The sequence below is a fragment of the Vanessa cardui genome, chromosome 25 (assembly GCF_905220365.1).
Source record: "Vanessa cardui chromosome 25, ilVanCard2.1, whole genome shotgun sequence".
In the NCBI taxonomy this organism is placed as follows: domain Eukaryota; kingdom Metazoa; phylum Arthropoda; class Insecta; order Lepidoptera; family Nymphalidae; genus Vanessa; species Vanessa cardui.
In genome coordinates this window covers 2,334,377-2,355,422 of record NC_061147.1, presented here as the reverse complement: position 1 = coordinate 2,355,422, position 21,046 = coordinate 2,334,377, and the positions used below count along the sequence as shown (strand labels likewise).

The 21,046-nt window shown below is 35.4% G+C and overlaps 1 protein-coding gene across 1 annotated transcript; it reads right to left on the bottom strand.

Annotated features, from left to right (window-relative positions):
• Positions 1–16,895: 16,895 nt before the first annotated feature.
• On the bottom strand, positions 16,896–20,785 carry LOC124540505 (facilitated trehalose transporter Tret1-like). The gene is made up of 3 exons (XM_047118125.1): positions 20,592–20,785; positions 18,546–18,684; positions 16,896–18,205 (listed from the first exon to the last, which is right to left on the bottom strand). Exons 1-3 carry the CDS (start codon positions 20,625–20,627, stop codon positions 16,953–16,955), a joined length of 1,428 nt encoding a protein of 475 aa, XP_046974081.1. The 5' UTR covers positions 20,628–20,785; the 3' UTR covers positions 16,896–16,952.
• Positions 20,786–21,046: the final 261 nt, after the last annotated feature.

The following is a 21,046-nucleotide window of genomic DNA, read 5'->3' as shown; positions in this document are numbered from 1 at the left end:
GAATTATTTAAAAAAAAATGGCGGAGATAAAGGCATTCGCAGCTGATTTAAATCGATTATAAATCGTTGTAGGGAGAACTAGAGCACAATCTTTCCTAATATTAAATGTATTATACATTGTTTAATGTTTTTTTATAAAATTATTAGAATTATTTATTTATTTATTTACTTTAAATACTTTACTGTACCACACTTATAACACACCCGTTATTGAGTACATACATAAGAGATGTAAAAAATATATAATGGTGCTTAAAGGCGATGTTATCGCTTATAGCGATCTCTTACAGACAACCTTTAATTAGCGGATTGAACGTTTGTTATTGACAAACTTCTTTGTCTCAATGCTTTGAGCAAGCTCGTCTGCGTAGATATTACCCTTCATTATAATATATATTAAGAAAAAACAGCTATACTTAGTATTGTTGTGTTCCAGTTTGAAAACTGAGGGAGCCAATTTAAAGAAGTAACAACTACGAGAGATGACATTTCAGTTCCCAAAGTTGATGACGCAGTGTGTATGGACACAAGTGACCAACATTAGATGGTAGATTTGCCGGTCTGTCTACAGGTGCCATTTTTATCACAATAGTAAAAAAATACCACCACCATTTTTTGGAACATTTATTACAATTATATAATTTCACTAAAATTGTTTGAAGCCAAAGATCATTCTCAAGTTATGATACCATAGAATCCATCATGGTCTAGTACTTAGTTATTGGTGTATACAATTGGTTTTTTTTTATGGTATTTATGTTGGCGGACGAGCATATGGTCCACCTGATGGTAAGTGGTCACCATCACCCATAGACAATGACGCTGTAAGAAATATTAACTATTATTATTCCTTACCACATCAATGTGCCACCAACTTTGGGAATTAAGGTGTTATGTCCTTTGTGCCTGTAGTTACACTAGCTCACTCACCCTTCAAACCGGAACACAACAATACCTAGTACTGTTATTTGTTGATAAACTACTTCAAGCTTAAGGGTTCAAAGTCATACGGAACCCTGGCAACGGGAGGAACAAGTAATTGAGGAACGGAAACGATTACAGCGGTATCTCAGAAGAATGTAATAAAGGAAATGTTTTTAATTGTCAACATTGTACCGTGTGGGATGTTAGATTAAAAATGTTACACACTAACGTATCGGTCGCTACGAGCTGAGTATTGCTGAAATATTTTCAGTCATGGCAATACTTAAATTGTGCCCTGGTATATCTTAACCGTTATCTACCTAAATGAAATAGTGATCTATGGGCAAAAATGTAAATCTATGTAGCTTATGGACAATAAGACCATACAATTATATCCAAAACTAATCTAAATACTTCTAAAAACATCAATCATCAATATGCCATAAAATGTGAAAATCGATCACATGATCACTTAACGGCATTATAGCTATACTACGGCAGAATTAAAATCTCGTGTAAAAAATATTTATAATTACTAACTATACAACTTAATAAAATAATTATAGAAATCATAATAAACAATCTTTATTAACATAAGAATTAACAACATAAATCTTGACCGCGTGGAATGGTGGCAAGAATGCTATCAGCATTTCCCCGTTGAATCGCAATTCCGATCCTCTGGGCAAAAAACGAACCAGCCCTCCTGTCACCAGTGGGGGCAATGAGGCGAGGTGCTATACTTTTGATGAAGCTTTTTGCACCACTACTCCAAGGGCCAAGCGTTTCGACAGCAAATGGAATATCATTGATGTAACTAAAAGTATAAAGAAAAGTATAAATGTATAAAAGGCAAGTCGTATCCTCATCATTAAAGAATCAAATTTTGTTAATCGTGGGTGCCGCAGCGCAAAGCTGAATGTTATTAATACTTAAAAGTATGTTTGTTTTGATATGTCATACGTTTGATGCAAATTATGTTATACATTATGTATTAATAAGATTTGTACTGTTCATATTATCATATGTACATATTAATTGACATATTCTCATGTTAAAAATACAAAGTGTTATAATCAATGTTATCTTTAGTTTCATAAAAAAACCGGTACAGTCATTTATATGAATGAGAAACAGAAATGGACCATGAATACACCCTTGTGTGACCTTTCATTTACCAATTAGTAAACACGCTAATAATTTTGAGTAATTATACTATTTTAGTAATCAAATTAAAGAATAATAAGCTCATGTATATAATGAATGAATGAAATATACTTTATTGTACACCAAGCAAAGTACATAAAATTTTAAAACAGAATAAAATAAACAATGTTATACAGTATACAATCGGCGGCCTTATCGCTAGAAGAGCGATCTCTTCCAGGCAACCGGTTGGCATAGGACATTATAATAAATAAATAAATTTAGGGTGGAGGTGTACTATAATACAAACATAATAAAGTAGTAAAAATAATACATACATATATAATGAGAAAATACACACATAACTAGTAAGAAAAACATATACACAATTTTAAAATAAATGAGGATTGGAGGAGGAGAAAGGTAAGGGATGAAAATACGATTTCAAGTATCAATATAATATTCGAAAATGCGACGTTTAAATATTTCAAGGGATTTAGCTCGACGTACCGCTAAGGGCAAGGAGTTCCATAAGCGTGCTGCGTTAATTGTAAAAGATTTTGAGTAACAAGTTGAAGAGTGAGAAGGGATACTCAAAATTAAATTATCCTCGGAGCGCAGAGAGCGACAATGAGAAGCGCCAAGGAACTTAAATCTCTCTTTTAAATAAAGAGGAACTTTTGGATTGAATAGGATACAGTAAAGAAATGATAGAATACGAGTATTCCTGCGAAGGCGGACTGGAAGCCACTTGAGCTTTTTGCGAAATTCAGAAACATGGTCATATTTGCGAAGCCCAAATATGAACCGTATACAGAGATTTTGAATGCGCTCAAGTTTATTTAGTTGCTCCTCGTTTAAATCGAGATAACATACGTCGGCATAATCTAAGATTGGTAATAGGAGAGTTTGTGCTAACGTAATTTTGGTAGGTATGGGCAAAAAGTATTGTAACCTACGCAGAGAACCAATCGCCGAAAACATCTTTCTACTCACTTCGGTAACCTGCGGAATCCATGATAACGTTTTATCAAAGATTATGCCCAAGTTTTTGACCTTGTCTTCAAAAGGAATAAGAACTCCATCAAATTTCACAGGTGGTAGATTAGTCCAATCAATTTTCGGTAATAACTTTTGACTACCAATTATAATGGCCTGCAACTTAGTTGGATTAACTGTTAGACCATGAGTTTTACTCCAATGAGAAATGTGTGCTAAGTCATTGTTGATTATGCTTATTGAGTTTGGTAAGTCATTTACATGCGACGTTAGGTATAGCTGAAGATCATCAGCATACAGGTGGTAGAGAGAAGATAGATGTTTAGTTATGGAGTTAATAAATATTGAAAATAAAAGAGGGGACAACACGCCACCTTGGGGGACGCCAGCATTTAGTACACACCAGTTGGAATAATTATCGTTAACACGTATACGTTGCCGACGCCCGTCCAAGTAACAATGAAACCAGTCAATTACTTTAGGAGATATGTTAAGAGACCTTAAGAAAGCCAGGAGAATATCATAGTCAACACTGTTAAACGCATTGCTGAAGTCCAACAATGTCAACACAGTCACCCGCTGCTTATCCATACCAAAACGAATGTCATCGGTAATTTTGACTAATGCAGTAGTCGTGCTGTGACCATGACGAAAGCCGGATTGGAAAGGATTTAAAAGATTATTTTTGGAAAGGTATAAGCTTAACTGTTGATGTACCAGTCGCTCTAGGACTTTAGAGAGGAAAGGGAGAATAGATATTGGACGATAATCAGTAACACAGGAAGGGTTGGGTTTTTTAGGTATAGGAATCACTTGAGCATCTTTCCATGCAGAGGGAAATTTACCCGTGGTTATAGAGTGATTAAGAATGGACGTGATTATAGGTGTCAAAAGGTCAAGGATAGGAATGATCATCTTGCGACTAATGCAGTCAGAACCAACAGCATTAGAGTTGATACTTAAGATGTTTCTCTTAACATCACTTTCAGTAATTAGACTAAAAACAAAAGGAGAGAAATCTGGAGTGGATGAAGCAAGAATTTGATTTATTGTACTTAATTTCGTGGCTCCATCTATAACAGCCGAGGATGAGAAATGCTGATTAAGCTGATCGAGGTCACAGTATTGAGAGTAATTTTCTTGACTAGCTTTCCCAACTCCAAGTGATTTAAGGAATTTCCAGACTTTACTTGTGTCATCTTCCTCTAAAATAGATTTATGAATGTGGCGTCGTTGTTCGTCTCTACAAATCCTGTTGCAGTGATTTCTAGCTTTCTTATATTTTTCCAGATTTACGTCGCTCGCATTACACTTATATTTAGCTTTAGCGGCGTTCTTTTTATTTTGCAAGGATTTTACGTCATCTGTAAGCCAAGGAGCAGGAAGATGCTTAAGTCGGACTGGTCTAATAGGCGCGTGTACGTCGTACAATTGGTTCAACAAGGAATTGAAAATTGCAACCCGATCATCTAGAGATGGTGCAAGCAAAACTTCTTGCCAGTCAATTTTAGCTGCATCCTCTTTCAGACGCTCTAAGTCCATACCAGCAAAATTACGTTGCAGAAGAATTTTAGGTTTAATTTTAGGAGGTTTAATCTTGTAAGATAGGAAAATAAGGTCGTGATAAGGGAAAGCTGCAGCAGTGCATTGACCATGCTTTTGAACATAATCAAGAGAAGAAACAAGAATAATATCTAGAAGGAAAGGAGTACAATTTGGAAAGAAGTGAGTCGCGGAGAGTGGGAGAATATTTAAATTAGATGCTTCAACCATGGAGCTAAAACGAGTAGAGCGGACGTCATTTCTTAATAAACACGTGTTAAAGTCGCCCATAATAATTGCGTGCTTATATAGGGGTACGTATTTATGTAAAAGATCATCGAGAGAAGAGAAATACTCGATCGATGAACTAGGATTGTAGTATACCCCCAGCAAAACTTTAGTATGAGCGAAAACTACTTCTATCAAAAGGTGCTCAGCATGGGGATTAGCTTGACACTGCGACTGGTCAATAATATTAAATGGTAGGTGCGAGCGGAGATATATTGCTACACCACCTCCAGTGCGTCCAATACGATCGTTTCGTACGAGGTGAAAACCTGGAAGGGCGTATGAGGTAGAAGGTAAGCAAGGCTTCAACCATGATTCTGACACTAAGATTGCATGTATGTTCTTATTTTCAAAGGACGATACTAAGTCGGGATAATGTGCAGGAATACTCTGGGCGTTAATATGTACGATGTTAAAATTTTTCAGTACGTCTGAGAAGTGAGAATCGAGGGTTTCGCTTAAAGTAGGAATACTAAGAAGACTGTCGTCACTATTCAATCCATGGGAAGAAGAAGACATAGAAAAAAATGTGTCGTCGTTGTCATCATTAATCATAATATTAAAAATACTATCAATTATGTATGTATACAGATATATTAAAATTTATGTATATGTAAATATTTAAGTTAATAAATAAAATAAATATAGATATATATATATATATATATATATATATATATATATATATATATATATACAACTACAATACTAAGTCCATAAGCCCACCAGCTACTTGAAGAATCAATTTACAGTAAGAGAAAAACAAAAAAAAAAATTTTTTTTTAAAAACACTTAAAACAATAATTAAGTCTAAAGTAAAAAAAAAAAAATTAAATTATTAAGACATAAATGGAACATTACTATAATTAAAATTATTCTACAGTTATACAAAAAAAAGAAAAAAAGTAAAAAAGTAAAGTTCTATAATTATCTATCTTTATATCTACTATGAAGTGTGCAAAATTACTTGCATCCAAATCATAACTGTCAATTGTCATTGTCATTGTAGTGCAGGTTGTCATAATCTACATTTGACTTGGCTCGCTTGCGTTAGTGTTGGTTAACACACGTGTTAAGAGATTTTGAGTGTTTACGTTTAGTTTTGTAGTGTATTTTACTGTTAATAGTACTATTAGTTGATATTTGGGTTAGTGGTGTTACTAACATTTATACATATTGTGAGTATTTGCTGTATTTTAATATTCTGTAGTTTTTAAGTTTTATAATGGAGGTTGACACTCCTCCCGAACCCCCTGATCCAGGTGGCTCAGTAGATTTAGTTCCCGACAATTGTTCTTCTCCTTCTATACCTTCTCGTAAACGACAAAGTACTAATGATTCGATTAATTCCGACTCCAACACAAAGAAAACGGTAATTCATCCCACAACCGCAACTCCCTCCATCCAAACGATTTATACCCATCCTTCCTACTCTGAAGGCCCTAAAAGTTATTTAGACAGTGACAAAGGCCCTTTCATTGTTCATGTGTCCCGGGAAGTCTCTGATCCTGCTTCAGGAACTACTATACGGGCTATCAAATTTGGGCAATTTCTACATACTCACAAAATTAGTGGTATTATTAACGATGGTCTTAAAAATGTAGGACGCAATAAAATATCTGTTGAGTTTTCAACAAGCAAGGCAGCAAACTCCTTTCTAGCAAACCCTGTTATTGAAATGTGTAAATACAAAGCTATTGTACCGACTTTCAATATTACTAGAATGGGTTTGATTAAGGGTATTCCCGTGGACTGGACAATGGATGAATTAGCATCATCACTCGAACTTCCCTCTGGATGTAGTGAAGTTTTAAAAATCAGACGCCTTAACAGGAAAACTTTTACTGATGGTGTTATCACATGGGTCCCAACCCAATCTGTGGTTATCACATTTAGGGGGCAAATGCTTCCCAATAAAGTGTTTTCCTATCATACTTCCCTACCTGTAGAAATGTATAAACTTCCTACGATCCAATGCCTGAACTGCTGCCGTTATGGACACATAAAAACTCAGTGCCGATCACAACCTAGATGTTTTAAGTGCTCCAAATCCCACACAGGTGAGTCTTGTGATGTAAGTAAGGATAACGCCACTTGCTTACATTGCTCAGGTGTTCATTTTACTACGGATAAGGACTGTCCTGAATTTTCACGCCAACAATCCATAAAAATTGTTATGTCCCAAGACAATGTGTCATATATAGAAGCATCCTCACGGTTCCCTCCTGTTCGTAGATCCTATGCAGAGATTGCAAAAGAGATGTTCACCCCTCCTATATATTCTCCAACTATCCCAAACAAATCTATCCCTTCACCTATCAGATCCTATCGTAAGACTGTTTTAAGTACTCCTCGCCCAAGATCACCGCTTGGAAAAGGATACGATAAACAGGCTCACCAATCCATTGTTAGCAATTGTCCCTCTACTACTCCCAATGGTTGTGCTCTCAACCAAAATACTTCTCTCCCCGTAAATAACAATCCCAACTTCTTGGAAATGTTAACGAAGATTCTTCTAAGCATTATTTCAACCTGTAATGATATCCCCTTACCGTCCAACGTTGCTCAAGACTTAGGTCAACTATTCTCAATCCTTAAAAATGGCCCCAATCAGCTTCCTTCAATGGAACTGCAAGAGCGTCCGGCCTAAAAAACATGAACTCCTCTCTCTAATTAATCTCCATAAACCTGTCATTATTGCCATCTCTGAAACTTGGTTGATCCCTGGATCCCGATTTCGGGTACCGGGCTTCTCCTGTTTGAGAGATGACAGGAGTGATGGTTATGCCGGGAGTGCCATTTTTATCCGGCACTCCCTTCCCTTTTCCCAAATCCCTCTATCCCTGTCCAGCCAGCATATTAATGCTGTTGCTGTCAGAGCCCTCAACATCTCTTTTCTCTCCCTGTATATCCCTCACCCTAATCCCGCTTTAATTCCCGATTTATCCGCCATCTTCTCTAGTCTCCCTCATCCTATCCTTGTCATGGGTGATTTTAATGCCCACCATACCTCCTGGGGTTCACATTTTTCTGATTCGTTTGCTCTCTTGTTGATGGACATATTTGATGATGCAAACCTCTGCATCCTCAATAATGGCTCACCAACACGTAGAGTATACCCCAACCAAAACCCAAAATCCGTTGTTGACCTATCCCTAACCTCTCCTGCCCTTGCTTCTCAATTATCCTGGAATGTCCTATCATCCTCTTTTGGTAGTGACCACTTCCCTATCCTCCTTTCTTTAAATAACCGATCCATCCCATACTCCAACCCAAATCCTTTATTAAAATATAAATTAAAACATGTTAATTGGTCTGCATATGCTGAATCTGTTGACGACATGATTGACTCCCTCTTTGCGTCGCAAGACTATCGAAATGTAATCCTTTGCTACGACCTTTTCGTTAATGGTATTTTAACTGCAGCTGATCTCCATTTTCCCAAAAAACACATCTCAAAAAATCATTTGCTTTCCACCCCCTGGTGGGATGAGGAATGCAAACGATTAACTGAACAGAGACTAGAGGCTGAAGAAACATACACTATGTGTATGTCTATGGATAATTTTTACAAGTATCAGAGAATCGACGCCAAATTAAAACGACTGATTTCTAAAAAGAAAAAAGTCAGTTGGATTCAATTTTGTGAATCCCTGAGCCCTCGTTCCTCTTCCTCTGCAGTCTGGTCCCAACTTAAAAAATTCCGCCGTTGCCTTAACTCTGACAACCCTACCTCAAATACTCCTTCTGAGTGGCTTAACAATTTTGCTGATAAGCTTGCCCCCCCTTTTGTCCCATATGAGGACAGTTTTCTAATTTCTACGCCAGCATCTACTTTGGATGAAATGGATGCCCCCTTCTCTTTTTCCGAACTTCAATGTGCATTAAATGGTTTATCCGATTCGACACCTGGGGAAGATGGCGTTCCTTACTCTTTTATTTCCAAATTGAATGATAAAGCTAAACATTGTTTTTTAAATATTATAAACTCGGTTTTTATCAAAGGAATCATCCCGCAATCTTGGAAGTCACAAATTGTTATTCCCATTCTTAAACCGGGTAAGAACCCTTCCGATTTCAATTCTTATAGACCTATAGCTTTATCATCTACTTTGGCAAAGATCACTGAACATCTCTTGAAGAATCGCCTGGAATGGTTAATGGAAAGCAGAAACATACTTGCTCCCTCTCAATTTGGCTTTCGGAAGGGGTCGAGCACTATTGATAGTCTAAGCATACTTACAACAGACATTCGAATTGCCTTCGCTAAAGGAGAGTACCTTGTGGGAATCTTTCTTGATATATCTTCTGCATATGATAATGTCCTTCTTCCGTTGCTCAGGCAGAAAATGCAACAGCTGAGTATTCCTCCGAGGATAGTTCATTTCATATGTAATCTGTTAACTTGCAGATCAATAACGGTAAGACACCAACATCTCTCACTTCCCCCCAGATTCGTCTGGAAAGGTCTTCCTCAAGGCTCTGTACTCAGTCCTCTGCTTTATAGCATATACACTCATGACCTCGATTTGTCTGTTAACAACTTTTGTAACATCCTCCAGTATGCTGATGACATAGTTTTATATCATAGATCAAGTTCCGTTGAAAATTTATCATTTCGATTAAACTCTGCTTTGCATTACCTATCCCAATGGCTCTGTGACCATGGCTTGTCGCTGTCGATAGCCAAAAGTCAAGCAGTGATTTTTACGAAAAAAAGACGTATTCCTGCCTTTGATCTGTTTTATGAGGGTCAATGCATTAACTTTGTAGACAAAACAAAATTTCTTGGTATAATTCTCGATTACAAACTGAACGGAATTTCTCACTCCGATTACATAGCCAAGAAATGTGAAAAATCTATTAATGCCCTTAGAGCAGTGTCTGGAGTCTGGTGGGGAGCTCACCCTTATACATTAAAATTGATCTATAACGCAATAGTTCGTAGTCATTTGGACTATGGACTGTTCGTTCTAGATCCTTTTAATAAATCAGCTTCAGAAAAATTAAATAAAATACAATATAAATGTCTCCGTATTATATTGGGTGCGATGAAATCCACCCCTACTAATGCTCTGCAGGTTGAGTGTGTTGACCCTCCTCTACAGATAAGGAGGCAATATCTTTGTGACCGCTTTATCATCAGATTGTTACAGCTACCCTCCCATCCTCTACTGATTAGATTAAACAAACTATCCCACCTTTGTAACCCAGATAATCCGGCATCCCCATTCCTATTAAACAGTTTCCTCAAGTATACCAAACTCCCCCATCCACTTACCACTTTTCCCTCTAATCCTCTTTTTTCCACCTCCTTTAAAGCACTTATTTATAATCCTCCGGTAATAACAAATCTTGGACTCGTAAAAGGTTCCCCTGATGCTAATATCCAATTTCAAACAATTTTTCATCAAAATTGGCCTAATCATCTCCCTATATATACTGATGCCTCTAAGCTCTCGCCGACCGGCTGCGTTGGTGCAGCTTGTTGGATTCCTAAATTTAAAATAGCACTATTATTTAAATGTCCCCCCGAAACCTCTGTATTCTCCGGTGAGGCCATCGCTTTACTGGAAGCCGTAAAGTATGCCCTGTCACACAATATTCAGCAAACAATTATTTTATGTGACTCACTAAGCTGTCTGTTAGCCATTAAAGAGAATCCTTTTCGTAGCAGATCAAGACTTTCAATCGTTTTTAAGATCAGAGAGGCCCTGTTGTCCTGTCATCAACAAGGGCTACAAGTCCTGCTGGTCTGGATTCCTAGCCATTCAGCTATATCTGGTAATGAGATGGCAGACTCATATGCTAAGATTGCTATCCAATCTGGTACATCTGAGCATTTTGCCAACACATCTCAGGATTTGCTTTCTCTTGCCAAAGCTGAAATGATTAAATCCTGGAATTCTTTTTGGGTTTCATCAAAATTGGTCAAGGGTAAATATTATTCGGCGTTACAACCTGAAATTCCGAGGCGACCTTGGTTTTCATCTCACAGGCACGCTGACCGTTGGGTCACCTCCACCATCTGTCGGTTACGCCTCGGCCATTCATGCACACCTACTCATCTAGCAAAAATCAGAGTTCGTGATCACTCGCTGTGTGAATGTGGCCTAGACGAAGGCTCTGCAACCCATATCCTGTTCCTTTGCCCTAAACTTCTTCGTCCCATTTATGACATCCTCCCTCCTAAAGTCCCTCGCCCTATAAATGTTGAATGTTTGTTGACGTTTGTGTTTAGTCCATTTTGTTCAATCTTATGTAAATATATCAAATTAAATAAAATTAAGTTGTGAATAGTCCAATTTTTCATATTTTATTACATATATAGTTTAGAATACTAACAACTATTTTTTTTTTTTTTTTTTAATTATCTTATTATTAACTCTTAATGTTTGTGTTGTTCTAGGTTAAGGATTAACAAGGAAATTAATACTACTATTCTTGACTTTAAAATTCAATTGAGTTTAGTGTCTCAACCGTACCGATCAATCTCATTCGTGTCTTCTCCATCCTACGTGACATTGGCGAAATAATCTGTGCCCTGCCGGCACAACTACAAGCCATTAAACTAAGAATTGAATTGAATTGTACATTTGACTTGCGTGAATAATAAAAAAGATAAATACATAATAAAAAATAAAAAAAAGGGTACTTTACGCTAAAAATAGTTGAAAAAAGGGTATTACGAAAACTAGTCCTGTATATTTACATCGAAAACTATTTCTTGATTACCCTTTTCGTTCGAGCAACAGGAATTTTAGCCACAGGACTTTTACTCGTTTCTACTGTCGTCGGTGATTTCGGTGTTTGTTGTGAAATAGCGTCAAGTTCCGCCAAAGACTCCACACGATGCTGAGACTCATCAGATGCAATAATATGTATCCAGCCATCCCGGGTCCAGCACTTACCAATGCCAAAACGCTGTCTGGCAGCAAGGAAAACCTCGTGACGGGACTTGGTTAAGAACTCAGATTGAGTAATTCCAGAGCCCTTGAGCTTCGTTTTGGCATACCAAACCTGGTTACGTATAGATTGTTCCGCGATTGTTGTTTCACAACAATAGGTCTAGGCTTCTTAACAGATGAGCGACCTAGGCGATATGATGTTGTGATACTTGAGCTGGCAAAGTTAGTTAAGTCCAAATGCTCAGCAACCAGGCTAGTAATTCGCGCTTTCAAGTCTTCAGACTTCACTTCAGGAACCCCATGGAAAAGAAGCATCTTACGCCTTCTCCTCATCTCCTGGCGCTCTATTTCCTTACCGAGATACTCAACCTGCCTTTGTAAGGTGGTCAAAGCAGAGAGTATAAAACTTTGGAATACGTTGAAGTCCGCAGCCAGAGAAGCAGTTGTCAATGGAGTGGATGTTTTTTGCAGATCATTTTGAAACGCTGTCATCTTAGTGTTAAACATCTCTGCCATTGATGCAAGTGAATCTTTGATAGCCTCCATAGTGTACTTGTGTCAAGTGTTTAATAAGTGGTACTAAGTGATTAATTGTAGGAATTAAGTCTGCTGGTAGGTTATATTAATCACATACACATAATATTACACTAGAGTATGAAAAAAATGTAAGTTTTTATATTTTATTTTAATATTATATTAGCACTATTGCAAAACACGTAGTTACGTTTTTTTGTCTCCTACCCGAATATACGCCTCAGTTTTAGCCGCCATCAACCCTATTCAAACTCGATAAAAATAAAATAAAGAGTATATTTTCCAATTAAAAAGTTTTTACCGAATCCGACGTGTCCCTCGGCACGAACAATCCAAAACTCGCGTCATGATGACATTTTTTAGTTTTGAATGGAGAATGTAAAATTAATGTCATATACAACCGATAGATATATATTAATATATAAATACCGAGAAGGAGTTTGTTTTGATTAACCTAACCAAAAAATATACTTATACCGGACGTGGAGTGCGTTTCGGAGAAGGTTTTAGTATTTAATAATTATAAGACAAGGTCTAATGAATGATAAATTACTAGCACGGAATATGATTGTGAAATATAGTTAATTGTGAATTGGATATTTCATATTTCTTTTTTTAATATGTGACGAGTGAAGAAATTAAATATATGTTATATTTAAAATAAAATAACAATCGAAGTCTATTCTCTTGTTGACACAAGATAATGACAGTACGAAAAGACACATAAGTCGAGACAAGAGCCTCTACTGTAGCCTTCAGTTATCTATATCTTAGAACTAGCGACACGCCCCGGCTCCTCATGGGTGCAATATTCATACTAAATATACTACAGATTTTTTCTTGTTTCTAATAAATGGGCAATATAGTATTGCCCATTTATGAAATGCAAAAACCTTCCTCTTGAATCACTCTATCCATTAAAAAAATCGCATCAAAATTCCGTTGTGTAATTTTAAATATATAAGCATACATAGGGACAGACAGCGGTAAAAGTTGTTTTATACTGTGTAATGATAATGATGATTAATGTATTAGCTAGCGAAGGTTGTATGTTTGTCTATCATTTTTTCATACAAACAACAACAACAACAACAACAGCCTGTAAATTCCCACTGCTGGGCTAAAGGCCTCCTCTCCCTTAGAGGAGAAGGTTTTGGAACATATTCCACCACGCTGTTCCAATGCGGGTTGGTGGAATACACATGTGGCAGAATTTCTATGAAATTTGTCACATACAGGTTTCCTCACGATGTTTTCCTTCACCGCTGAGCACGAGATGAATTATAAAGACAAATTAAGCACATGAATCAGCGGTGCTTGCCTGGGCTTGAACCCGCAATCATCGGTTAAGATGCACGCGTTCTAACTACTGGGCCGTCTCTGCCTCATTTTTTCATGGCTGTTAGAAATTGCTCGAACGGCGTATGATATTTGGTTACTTCCTCCTATGAGGAACAAAATCCTACTTCATGAGAAACTACGATTGATATGCTCTACTAACTGAAGACCAACAAGCTGGTTATTAACTTAAGGAGGCTTAATTTATGTAAAACTTATAATAAAGCTAAAATCATTGTTAATTCTCCAAATCTAAGTTTAATTTAATTAAGACATTTTAACGCAAATTAAGCATTCTCTATATTAATAAAAAAAATGTCTGTTTAACTTAATTAATTAATTGTAAGTGCTAACAGCCGCTGGATAAGGAAAAATTGGTTTATCTAAGAAAGAAGTAACGCTTTTGAATTCTTTGTGAATAATTAAGTCTGCTTAACAAAAGACCAGACTCATTGATTCGGGTACCATTCTCTAAGGGTCTCAAGTAACTGATATAATATTTATTATACAAATTGTCTTACCAGAATAAGCTTTCTTTTCTGTAACTTATCCACAGATAATATTGTAAATTTTGCTGTGAATATTACCTCGCACAGGTAGGTATGTAAACTATAATATAACCTGCAGATATTAAAATGCACATATTTATGTATCTCTCTCTTTCTTTTAATGTCATTATTCGATGAGACAGCAATCTATCTCGATTTGGCGCAAGACCAGAACTCGCTTTACATATTTTCCGAGGCAGGCAGGCAGGAATTTAATATTGTCTATAGGCTATTTGACAATGCGAAAAATAAATTGTGAATTATTGTAATCAGTGTATAAAATAAGTTTAAAAATGGTTATTTCCTAACGAAACTTGAAAATAATACTTAATGTATTCAAGAATCAATAAATAAAAATGATTTTTTGCAAACGTTTATCACGTCACACAAAACACTCACACATTGGCCGGGCTTATGATGAAGTCACTTTCTTGTAAACCTGGCTTTTCTACTATATGAACCACAGATTAAAATACAGCAAAGTGACGTCATCAACCCCATTGAAGCGCCATATTGTCCAAGTAACGTTTTCGCGCGTTATTTAAATATGGAATTTTTAATATGATATTTTTGGCAAATATGTACTAGAAATAAAAAAAACAATTTTTAATGACTAACCTCTCTTAATAACCTCTACTAAATAATATAAAATTGATTTTAAAAACCAGTCAAATAGCCTATTAAGCATTCTAATCCACGACCTTGAGACTTGCTCACTTATGCTTAATGTGATTCCTATAAAAAACAACAGTTTGTTTTTTTTACTTAGATGGAACTTGTACTAAGTTGTAAGTTGGTTTGGTGGAAGGGCTGTTCATTGGGGTTATATGCTTGCGGCAGAATTTCAATCGAATCTTTTCACCTCCTGTACCGAGAGATGGATTACGAACATAAATTAGTCTTTTAAAATACAGCGGTCCTTGCGCAAAAGTAAAGTAACAGCCTGTATATTTCCCACTGCTGGGATAAGGTCTCCTCTCCCATTCATTAGAGCGTTTGGAACATATTCCACCACGCTGTTCTATTGCGGGTTGGTGGAATGCACATGTGGCAGAATTTCAATGAAATTAGACACAAGCAGGTTTCCACACGATGTTTTCCTTCATCGCCGAGCACGTGATATAGTGGTACTTGCCTGGTTTTGACCCCGAAATCATCGATTAAGATGCACGCGTTCTAACCACTGGGCTATCTCAGCATCTCCTTGTTCCATCTCACGATTTGTTCATTTCATATGTAATAGGTAAAACACAAAATAATGGTATATTATAAGTCAAAAGTGTTTATTACTTCAGCACATTTAATTATTTATAATCTTAAACGTATTATAATAATACTAGATAAAGTTCAGTTAGATTTCTTAAAAAAATCATTCAAGACGAAGTTAGACGTTAGAACTATGTGCCAGCACGTCTGGGTAGATACCATTATTCACTACCTTGTAATACTTATTGTTGTGTTCCGTTTTCAAAGATTAATTAGTCAGTGTATCTACAAACACAACGGACATAACTTACCTATTATCCAAGCCCTTAGTTCTCCAAGCTAGGCTTAAAAAAAAACAATCCTTCTTCCGTCAACCTTGTTCACGTGACAACAGTTCCCACATAGACAAGTAACATACGGATTCGTTGATCGATTTCATCAATATTAATAGATGCTTTTGTTTCAGTCCTTCTCAATGTGATGAAGAGTATTTGATGTATGTGATACAACTGGCAGTGATGCCACAGGGGACAAAACATTTTAGTTCATAAAAAAAGAAGGTCATTGACATTGTACATTATGGTCTCCGGGTGGAGGTATCTATTAAGTGGATGTGATGTCAGTTTACCTACCAATTTTCAGTATTTCAGTGTATAAATGCTACTACTACTAAGTATGATATCCATGCTTATTTAAAAATGTTTCATAAATTATTTTGTACCTTGAAAAAATACAGACCAATATATTATAAATTCTATTGTTAAACATATTATTCTTATTAAGTATTAGAAAATCGATAAAGATGACTTAAAATTAAATCGTGACAACTTATAGTTAACATCTTGATATAACCTAAGACTGGTTTCGAAATATAAAATGGTCAGTCAGATTTAAATTTTCAATATAAGAATTAACAACATTAAATGCTTAAATATATATATACAAATATGAACTAAAACTAGTTACTGTATAAATCTTGACCGCGTGGAATGGTGTCAGATTTACTAGTAGATACATTTCAATATTGATCACAACACTATAAATACATAACGAAATAAAATATTTTTATGATGTTCTGATCGACTTAAGTCATAGTGGAAATCCTGAACGCAAAATTCCTAAACAAGTAGCTCATATATGATATGAGGTCAAAACTCGACATAGCGGCATTCTATTACTCTTTTGTACTTCCACGTGACAGCAAATTCAGGGAGTTCAGGCATTAGACTCTATTTGTCTACTAATTCACGGAAGTGTAAAACTTTGGTTTTTGGAGTTACTTGACAGAAAACACCAATAATTTTTTAGCATTTTTTAGTTTGAAGCATCCTTGGACGCTAGCCATTAGACCAATATGGTAGACAAATATATGTATTTATATGTTATAAAGAAATTAGCGTGATATTAATAGTATCTTTTTAATAGTAGGAGACAAAAGAGACCACTTGAAAAATTGTGTCACTTTTATTAAATATCAATAATTTAACCTTTTTAAAATCTGCACGTATCATGCCATTACTCATGACATCAATGGTGTATCGTTCAAAAACACAGAAGACTTATTTCCTTTAATTTCATTTTCTATTTCTTGCAAAGTCTTATCTTTTGTTTCATTAAGAACAAAATATAAAACAACCAAACCAGCTACCACCCATATGCCGTAAATTCCAAACGTACCCACGATACCGGTTTTGTCCATCATCAATGGAGTTAATTTCATGACAAGGGCATATAAAAGCGTAAAAACTATGCCAGTCGTACATGCTCCCGTACCCTTATGTTCTAATGGCATAATTTCTCCGATTATAGCAAAACAAACCGGAACGACGCCAGCATTAACAATGAAAACATTTAAGAGTATTACAAAAGGCTTTAACCACAAGTAAATATGAATGTTGTAACTAGATTCCAAATATGTGAGAAAACTTGTTAGAAACATTAAAAATACTGATAGTATTCCTGCTGTGAACAGTATCGTTCTTCTTTTAAAACATCTTATAATGAAACATGAAGTTGACAGCGCGACCAATGTCAAAACATCAGCGCCAATAGTACAGTACACAGCGATCGACTTATCTCTAGTTATTTCAATCAAAATTTCAACAATATAAGCAAGCATGTAATATCTACCACACGCGTCAATAATCATCGTTAGAACAGATACGATTACGAAAGATCTAAGAAAATCCCTCTGCATCAGTTTCTTCAAATACGCTATCAATTTGTCCTTTCTGGTATTTTTATTCTTCTGCCGTCTATCCTGTTGGGCTGCTATGATTTCTTCCAAATCTTTTCTATTCTTCGGAGTGTCACCATGTAACCACACGTACGATGCACTGCACTCTTCATATCTCCCACTCATGGCCAGAAATGCTGGACTTTCAGGCCATAAGCAGGTAAATATAATTGAAACGATTTGAGGGATGATCGAGAATATCGCAATTTGTCTCCAAGTCCAATACGAAGCCAAGGAGTGACACATGAGGGAACCCAACGCAACCGAAGCTTTTTTTATCGTTATGAAATATCCTCTTCTTTTTGGATGGGAATACTCTCCCAGAACCATAGCAGTAATGTAAACTCCGCACAATGACATTCCTTGAATAATTCTTGCACTGTACAGGGCAGATATGCTGTTCGCGAGGGCAAACACAAAAAACCCAATACTGACCAAGATGTTCATGGTAAAAAAGGCGAATTTACGCCCAAATATTTGCATAAGTGGTGGAATTATGCAAAATCCGATGACTCCGGAAAATCCATGACTCGCAGCTGTAAAAAAAAAAGAAAAGTACGTCTGAATAAAAAATATCGTCGGACTGGCTGGTTTTTTTTATAAGATACAGTGATTCCAGGGTAGGTTTTTGGTGTGGTTGTTAATGTGGTGTCGTAAATAAACTAATTCTGTAGTAAATATGGTATAAGCGACCCGACCCGTGCGAAGCCGGGACAGGTCGCTAGTTAGATTATAAGTTACAAATGAAAGTGGACTATGTATAGTTTACGAATAAGGTTAAATTTGGCATGTTTATCGTATGATGTAATCAGAAGACCGCTTCAAAAATAAAAGTATAATATATATCCTGTGACATCGGTATAAGTAAATACTTACCAATCCAAGAAGCTTCGTCTGGTGTGACAGAAATTTCTGTACTACTAGGAGATAGGATACTAGGGTTCAAGACCGCCGGGAACGACAACATAAGACCAGTTCCAATGGAGTGTGCGCAGTCCGCCATGAGAACTAAGCTCTGAAATAATACATAGTCTATTCATATATTGCTTAGTAATCATTTTAATCCTATAGTTTTGCGGACGAGCATATGGGCCACCTGATTGTAAGTGGTCACCATCACCCATAGACAATGACGCTGTAAGATATATTAACTATTCCTTACATCACCAATGCGCCAATAACCTTGGGAACTAAGATGATATGTCCTTTCTGCCTGTAGTTACACTGGCTCACTCACCCACCTAAACCAGAACACAAAAATATTAAGTACTGTTGTTTGGCGGTAGAATATCTGATGAGTGGGTGGCACCCACACAGATGAGCTTGCACGAAGCCCTACGACCAAGTATTTCTTTTTTTTCATTTCATTCACTTCCTCAAGATAAGACATTGTCAGCCCCGTGGAGGCTTAAGCTCTCCCCAAAGACGGTAGCATAATTTAACAGTTAATTATATAAGTTACTGAAGCTAAATTCTCTTCCACGATTTAAATTGTAAAACAGCTTTTATTATTAGAATGAAGTAGAGTGCCGTAACCATTAAATTTCGCAGATACGTTTGGATTCTGGCAGTACCTTACTCCAAACTCTCTGTTCGGAAGAATAAATAATACGCTTGTGTTTGTTAGTGCTACGTACTGATATTGCTACTAAACCATTAAAAATGTTAAAACACTTTATTTAAATTTAGAAAGCCTTAACAGACTTTAGCTAATAACGCTATTTTCCTCTTTTTCTAATAGCCATGTTCTCATCATTTAGAAGAGTAATTTCAAGTCTCCTGGGCTCCTGTCTCCCACACACAATTGTACTCATTATTAAGATGCGTTTAAACTGTAATGTCTTTAATATGGGGATTATATTTTTATTAAATGTAATTTAATATAAAATGTAAAAAAAGGCACGGGCATCTGCGAGCCTGTGGTTGTAAATTAAATTAAAATACACATATATATATATATATATATATATATATATATATATATATATATATATATATATATATATATATAGGGATAAATAATTATTAATGTTAAAAAAAATGAATTGTGCTTGTTCCTGAGTTTCTTTTTCTTGGAGGTTTTAACACAATATATAATTATTACTGCAAAAAAGCTCACAAAATAAAAATAATAATAAGCATCGGTTTTACTTGCAATGTTAATGAAAATGAATGAAACAAAAGCGCAATTAACTTTTATATTAGACTTGTCTACAGTTTGGTGATTAAAGCGCTGAAGCTTTTCTAGCTCAAAAGCTCAGCTATGCTATTCAGAAAAGTAATAACGCCGGCGTCTTTAGCGTAATATTATATACAACCTATTAAATGCTATGTGTTTATTATTAATTCTATTTTACCGTAATTGTATATTCTAACTAAGAATTTATTTGTTAATTATTTCGTTTCGTTTGCGTTATTTGCTAAAAAGTACAAATTTTCTATTGAGATGGACCTTTTATATTTAATATTTACGAAAATTTAATAGTTACGAAACAGTCATTTATTATATAGCATGCTTATATGTTAAAAGTGCTCTTAAATATATTTCACTATGTTAATATATTGTTAATATAGTCGTAGAGACGATTTCCAAACAAGTAGCAGATGGACGAAACTTTGTACGTAAGATTTTATAAATCACACAATCTATTGATAAAAATTCTATTAATTACTTATAATTATTTTAAATATAAAAATTAATATACATAGTACTCGCACCAAAAATCTAAGGGGTGTATGGTTATACTAATACTATATCTTAGAATTCCGTTAATATATTTTATTAGATAAATATATTATTGGATATAACGTTTATTTTAACAATGTGAAATCTATTCAATAAATTCTCTTTTTTATTATCTTTCTCTAAACAGAAAGGTGAAAGATCTCTACCATAAAGAATTTAAAAAAATAATAACTTACCTGCCGCCAAAAATAAATATCACCAACGCAGCTCATTTCTAGTTATAAAAATTATACATTTGTTGTAAAAATAAACAATTAAATAAGTACTTCCATTAAGCAATTATTTCACGATGTCTTTTCGCTTTCAAATATTTTTTATCTTTAATGTAAATTAACAAACTAAAACATTATGCAGAGTTTTATCGCCTTAACTGGCTGTGTGTGTTAGGCTGTGTATATAAGTACTAATGCCATTATTAACTTAAAAAAAAAAACTTCAGATTTAACTTTAATGTTCTAAAATATTTTTGATTATAGAACAATTGGTTTTGTGTTATCACAGATGTCACCATAAAGTAACTGAATTGGCTATCATTATTCTCGAAGTTTATATAATCATATTTTTTTTATTTTATTTGAATTATGAGTAACACATAATTAGAAAGTATGGCATTGAATTTTTTGCATGTTCC